Raw genomic sequence first — 7259 nt, forward strand, 5'->3', positions numbered from 1 at the left:
AAATATCCTTTTTTGCTATCTCCTTTTCATTCTTTTTTTCATTTACTTCTTATACTTAATTTGGTCTTTCTGATTAATATGCTGTATCTAATTCAGTCTCAATTTCAGTTTAAGGTTATTTTTTTTTCTCAGGTTCATGTTCTTTGTGTCACGGGGATTCAAACGTTGCTAAAAACTACATTTTGTATTTCAAAGACATCAATAAAAAGTTCAGTTTATACATTATTTTACAGAATGTCATATAAAATTCTCAATTTTTTTTATCTAAAACTACTTGGCAGTGGTTCTTATGAAGTTTCCTTCTTTTAATGTAGCTGATCCTGCAAAGGTGGTGTAATGTTCACAGTTTAATAAAACAACCGAGGTAGCACCGTTGGAGTGATGCGTTCTCCACATACGCCTGTGTATCTGTTTATGTCTGTGTATCTCTGTAGCCCATTTAATTTTTGTATTTTTTCGCTGTGTTCTACAGGATGGTAAAGACTACGTTGTCCTTCCTTTGTCAGTATCGCTGAATATGGAAGAGGATTCAGGTCTCTCTCTCCCAACTTCACCTGCTTCCTGTAGGGAGGAAGAGGAAGTCTGTGATCCTAAATTCCATTATGACAACACAGCAGGAATTAGGTATTTTATATGGTGGACATCCTATTGGGGCCTCTGGGCAGGTTTTGTTCATGCTGGGGGCAGGGGAACTGAAAGGAAGAGACTTCAGCTGCCTAGTCCATATTTAACCTCCTTCATAGGGATAAGAAGGAATCTGTAGACTTTTTGTAGGCAAAAACTAGTTTCTTACCTCCCCAAATGCTTGTGGTGGGTTTTTTTGCTACCCTTTCAAGACTTGGTATTTTTATTAAAATGTTAGTTTTTAAGAACCAGAACAAATACAAAGTTTTACTGATCCAATTCAGTTGTGTTCATGCTCTTGTATTGCAGCTCCCTAAAATGTTAATGGTAATAGGCCTATCATTAATAACTTTTCTGGCATTTCCCCTCCTAAAGTGAAATGCTGGTAAACAGGTCATGAATTGATAGACAAAGGGAATGTGACCTAAATAGTGTTGTCACTGTTTTTTTGTCCACTGCTTGCTTCTGGTGGGCTGCTGGGGCATCCACAATGGACTAGTAGCTGTAGATGCTGTTGGGTGTCGTGGGAGAGGTGACTTTCCCCTGAGGAGTCTGTACTTGTTGCTCTTAAGCAGGGCTTATATTGGACCTTGTGAGGACCTCGGGCACGGGATGTAAGGGAGAAAGGTATTTTCTCATCCAGTGCTGCCTAAGATCAAACTCAGCCACTTAGGTGCCAGGAGCCCTGGGTTGCTTGCCGCAATCTCAGAAGAAGGAGAAGGATAGAAAGAGATGGACCCAACCATCAGAGCAGAGATGGACTCTTGGCAGGCTTCACGTGGTTTCCACAAAGTGGACCCCCCTCCCTCACTGCTTGTATTGTATCCACCAAAGACAAGCAAAGTTCCTAATGATTTTAGGTGCTGCAGGATGACATTTATATGTGGTCCTGGGAAAGACTAGGTAGGCACGGTGCATTTCACCCTTCGGTTGAACTTGTGGTCCTAGAGCTGAACTTTGAACCCCACGTTTTAGTAGCGGGGTAGTCCAAAATACAAATATTTAAAAGACACAAGAGCATGATTTAACACTGAAAACACCACGCTTATTTTCCACTTCTAAAAATTCCTATATGGCTTTTCCCGATCCCCACTTCCTGTTGTGAACAGAAGTAAAATCTCTCCGTCAACCTTTGAAAGAGACTTTGAACCTCTTTTCTCTTGTCTTACAGCATGGCAGGGTTGTGAAAGCATTTGTGAAACCATGCTAGGAGAGGCAAAGGAGGGAGCTTAAGACATGCTTAGAGGCTTTGTTTTTCTGTTCTGGTAGCTGAAAATGGTTTTGTAGGCATGAATCTTGCTATACACGTAGTGGAAAAGATTGATCTGTTCAGTAATGTCTTCTTCAATCTTCACGAAAGTACTAACTATGAGGAGAGGCTGATAAATACAATCTCTAAATCAAAGCTGGAAGAGGAAAAGCAAGCACAGGGAGAACACAGAGAATATTAAAGAATTTTTAGGTTGCAGAGGCAAATTAAAATCAGCAGGACCTCCTAACATCTGCCGTATTTGGCTTAGGAAATAAATATGCAATTTCTGATCCTTGAAAGATTGTCATTAAGAACAGTCAGGTGAGGTAAAGAAGATTTAAGGAAGTGTAAAGATAAAGCCTGTTTTTGGAAAGAAAAGAAAAAGAGTAACCCTTAAATCAGGTTAACTTGAATCCTACGAATGATCCCGGAATAAATGATCAGATAAATAATGGTAAATGTCTACAGAAAGTGTAGTAACTGAAAATGTCCAGAGTGGATTTGTCAAGAACAAATCAACTCAAACCAATTTAAGTTTCATTTTTTAAGGAGAATATTTGGTCTGGTGGATAGCAGGGAAGATGGATTTTTTGTTTTATGTAGGGCATTTTTTAGCCCTCTTTTATGGGACAGGCTATTACAAAATGTGAACACGTGTCAGGAAATACTGGCAGGACATCAGCAGAGCCCTCACTGCCACCGGGCAGGAGTCAGACTCCATGCATGGCCTCTCTGCCTGCACACTGTTCCTGGCCCTGCTTGCACAGTAGCTTGGCTTAACCAGGAGGATCTCGTTCATGGTAGCCCAGGTGGAAAACAGAGGCTGACTCTTCTCAGGGCCAAGCAGAAGCATGACTCCCATACCTGGGAGGCTGTTCAGATCATGAGGCTGGGATTCCCAGTCCTCACCACCCTGGTAACTGTAATCCTGGCCATGCAGTTCTGTGCCTGTGTGGACAATCAAATGTAAGCACGGAGGGAGCTTTCAGACTAAGGCAACAAGTTGTGGAATGAACTTCTCATCATTCAAGGTCAGATAGTCCAGGAGGGTGAGTGGACTAGGTTGTCCATTAGATGTTTTTGGTCCTGGCAGGGTTGGATGTGGGGTGGATTAAATGCCATTGGAGAATAACAGGAAGAGAAGACATGGTCAGTGCAGAGATCTTGAAAGAAAGGTTTTGTTAAGTCTAGGAGGAGAAAATGGAGAGGGAACATAGTAACAGTTTTCAGTATATTAAAAGTTGCTCAGAAGAGGGTGTTAACTAATTATTCTGTGTCCCCAGCAATAGGAAAAAAATTATTTTCTGCAAATACTTGGGTTTAATATTTGAAAAACATTCTAAAGTGTGATTGAGCACCTGAGCAGGCTACACAGGCAACTTGTAAAGTCCCCACCAGTTTAAATAGATGTCTGTTGGAGACAGGCAGGTCTCAGCAGAGCTGGACTCAAAGCTGGGAAATGGGTGAATGATGCTCTTAATTGCTTCTAGCTTTGTGCTTCAGGTGGATGCAGGCTTCTCTTCTAGCTCCGTGGCTTTTTCTTCATTAGGCGTTAGGAACACAAATTTGTCCTGCTTAACTGGGACAACATCCATTTTATTCCATAGCCACTTAGGCAGAGAAAGCTGCGGGAAGCTGTTTTGTTTGCTGTATTAGTACCTCCATGAAAGTCAATTTTTTATTAATTTTTTTTTTTTGTCCAGTATTTTTTATGGATGTCATCCTGACCAGAGGGCTCCTTTTGGAGAAGAGCCTTCAAGAGAGATGTAGCACTCCCTGTCCCGATCCCCACGGTTTGAGGGCAGCAGTCTGCTGTTGTTGTCCTAGGTCCAGCCAGGGGTCTCAGAAGTGCGGTCCAAAGGAAGAGACACATGTCTGTGCTCCAGGCTCCTCTGTTTGTTATCCTTCTAAGCAAAGCTCGCAGGAAGTGAAGCCCTCCAGTGTAACCGAGCAAAGGAGCTGTTTTCTCAAAGCTGTTTCTTAGAATTTGCTCAGGGATCAAGGTTGTCAGGAGCAGGAGGTCAGAAACATGCCACGGTTCATCCTTTTCAATAAATGGATATTTTGAGGTTTGCATAATATGTTTTGACAAAAAGGATTAACTTCTCTTGTAGAGAGATAAAAGGATTCTGATATCATTGTGCCGTTTGCAGCCAAGTGGTGGGTAGTGCACACAAAACTTCTTTTTGTTTTGTTTTCTTTTCAGTCAGTACCGACAAGGTAGCAAAAGAAAAAGCCGCCCTGTGAGTGTGAAAACATTTGAAGATGTCCCATTGGTAACCCCTGTAAAAGTTGTTCAGGAGGTGAGTTTGTTTCTTGTTTGTACGTCTTTTCCTTCTGTTGACGTCTTTTTTTGTGTGGTTAGAGTTTTTTTTAATCCCTTTCCATTTTAATGCATTTCTAACACCTTTGCAGGAAAACCAGACAGATAGTGGGATGGTTCTTGCATCTGAGGAGCTGAAGACATTGGAAGAGAGCGATAAACAAGTGAAAATACCCTTTAGGTAAGGCTCAGGCTGCACGTGGGATTGAATATGACCTTTTGCTTGCAGGATGTCAGAAGACTGATTGGTTTGTAAAATTTTTTTAGAATCTGCCTCTTTTCTTACTGTATTTTTAAGAACACAAATTAAAATTATGCACTGTATGCCTGGCCACCTGCATTTGGGACCAGGAGAGGAGAGGTAGTGCAGCTGTTGGAAGCAAAGGACTTGTATTTATCAGCTGCAAAAGCATCAACCACCCCTTGAAGGAACTGAGCTGGTGCACACAATTGAGTGTATTTGTGAAGGTCTATCCGCAATGACAAAGAGGTCTTTTTTTTCTTTTTTTTTTCCTTTTTCTTTCTTTTTCCCTAAAGCTGACTCTTGAGTTTTCAGGATGTAGCTGGGTGTATTTTCAGAGCATTGTACAGGGGTGTCATTGTGCCGTTCACAGGAAGCACGGTGGCGTTCATGGAGCTGAAACCTCACGTATGCTCTCTGAGAGCTTCCCAGGAATTATTTTTTTTTTTCCAGGACAACTTCAGTGCAAACAAAGGCATACTGCAGTTACGATTGCACCACAGCTGAAATGTGTGAAGCCTCTCAAAGTCTTTTTCTCCCATTTCATCTGCGGTCGCAATCCAACTCCTTGTATCGCCATAAAATTAAATATCTTTTTCATACGTTAGTGAAGTTAGGGCATATAAAAAGCTCTCTCCTTATAATCAAATGCATCTTTAAAAAGGCTTGAAGCCGGTTTTGCAAAGTGCACCATTTTGCTTTGGTTGTTGCTGTGATGGAAAGCAGCTGCCGGCAGGAATCGCCCACCTGCCCTCCAGAAGACGGTCTCCACAGCTCTCTCAGCCCTGTTTCTCCTTGCTTTTCCGCAGCACGCTGGTGCCCAGCAAGAGTAACGAGTCCGTCATGTCCGAAGCCTCCAACCAGACGAGCGGCTACCAGTCCGGGTACCACTCGGACGACATGGACACCACCATCTACTCCAGCGAGGAGACCGAACTCTTGTGCACCCGGGAGGCTTCGCCCCAGCTCTGCCGGGGCCACGGGCTCGGCTACGACAGCACCACACCACTCGCCCCCCTGCCACTCTAGGGCCAAGCTCCGGGTCCCCCCGGGTTCCTTGCCTGGACTGCTGGTATCCAGGTTTGATGTATAGAAAGACCGCGTCCATGAGACTGAGAAAAGACGTTTATTTTTTCCTGAAGAGGATGCAGAAGCATCTGGCAGCAAAACCGTGCCACGCTGGGCTGCTTGCCCCGAGGGGCGCTGGTGGCTGCAGTGTGTGGGTGCTGTGCCAACCCGATGGCAGAGGCAGCGTGGTGGCTTTGGGACCCCGGTGACATGCTGAGCGTCTGCCGGACGCAGGCAGCAGCGCAGCATTCAACTGAACTGTTTCTAGTTGTACGAAATAACGGCACAGCCCTGCGCGTTGGTCTTTTTCTGTTGTTTTTCCCTTTGCGGCTGGACTCCAGGAAGGAAACAGCACGGCACTGGCTTCTTGTTTCTCAGAGTTATCCCTTGCTTGCACCTCCACAAACAAAAAAAGGAACCTCCAGCTCAAGGCTGTGGCACTCACCGATGGCCTGAGGCTAAATATAGGTTTGGCTAAATATAGGTGGGGGCGATGGTCTGTGTCCTTGGTGGAGAAAAAAAAAGTTGCCATACCAGCCCTCATGAGCTGCATTTCCCTGGAAGACTTGGCCGGGGAGGTTTGTTAATAGTGGGGAGGCAGAGCACTGAGCCGAGTGATGGGACATGGGTGCCGAGGGCACGCTTTGAGCCACCTGGTGTCCCTGTCCATGGCAGAGGGGTTGGAACTAGATGTTCTTTAAGGTCCCTTCCAACCCAAACCATTCTGTGATTCCATGCATCCCCTCAGGGGGTGGTCTCGGGGTGGCTCTGCCCCCCGTCCTCCCTGGCACCCTTGTCCCATGCCAAGCACCTCCCTGCTTCTGAGCTAGCCTGAAACGGCTGCAGAAAAAGCCCCCGGGCTTTGAATCACCACTGGGGTAGCCTTTACTACAGGTAGAAAGGGCAATATAATCTACCTTAGGACCGTAGTGAGCCCTCTGGTCCTGATGGGGTATCCTAAGGGCACCCTACCTTCTCGTCTCATCCCCCCAACCCTCTGATGTAGGTCTGACTCCTTCGCTTTGCAAACTCCAAGTCTGTTTGCACCGGCAGAGGTCTTGGTTTATGTAGTCTTGGGAATCCGTGACTGGTTTCATGGCAGCTCTGATCTTCTCCGCGTGGTGAGATTGTGACTGGTTGTCGGACAACTTCTTACCTGTGCTCTTGTAGTCCCAGAGCTCTAATGATAGACACCGTGCAGGCTACAAGGTTTTAAAATGTAAAGCTATTTCTACTGAGTCCTTTTTTGTATTTTTATAATGGGTTTTATTTTGTTTGTATTTACTATAATGTCAAATGCTGGGAACCATGAATATAAGGCGTATACAGTATTTATAGCCTCTTTATGTAGAAATAAATGTAATATATTAAAATATAAATATATATATTATATAATGGATATTGTACTGTTCACATTTTGTATTGGGGTTCTGTAGCATTACAAGGGTCACAAAATGTTTATTAGCTAAAAATTTTCACTTTATTAAAGGGGACTGGAGATTTAGAGGTGGGGGCTATGAGTAGATCTCTTTGCTTTCCTTGCGTGTATTTTCTTATATCCTGTCTATTGACAGGGAAGTTTGTCAAGTTCTACTTATTTCAAGTGCCAATTAATGAATCTAGTAATTTATACCACTGTACGGGTCTGTGGGTACCTATAGTAAAGAAACTTCAGTGCTTTTTAGCAGTGGGCAATAAGTGCCTTTTAGAGAAACGGTCAGAGGAATAGACTGCACGTACAGAACTGAATT

At 44.0% G+C, this 7259-nt stretch overlaps 1 protein-coding gene across 2 annotated transcripts in view; it reads left to right on the forward strand.

The window, feature by feature from the left end:
- The window catches only part of KDR (kinase insert domain receptor), a 32938-nt gene extending 26031 nt beyond the window's left edge, over positions 1–6907 (forward strand). For both annotated transcript variants that reach the window (XM_054203422.1, XM_054203423.1), the window contains exons 27-30: positions 473–624; positions 4083–4179; positions 4292–4380; positions 5250–6907. In XM_054203422.1, the coding sequence (XP_054059397.1) occupies positions 473–624; positions 4083–4179; positions 4292–4380; positions 5250–5469 (558 nt within the window). In that variant the 3' untranslated portion in view covers positions 5470–6907. The remainder of the gene's footprint in view (positions 1–472; positions 625–4082; positions 4180–4291; positions 4381–5249) is intronic.
- Positions 6908–7259: the final 352 nt, after the last annotated feature.

The sequence above is a fragment of the Rissa tridactyla genome, chromosome 5 (assembly GCF_028500815.1).
Source record: "Rissa tridactyla isolate bRisTri1 chromosome 5, bRisTri1.patW.cur.20221130, whole genome shotgun sequence".
NCBI lineage: Eukaryota > Metazoa > Chordata > Aves > Charadriiformes > Laridae > Rissa > Rissa tridactyla.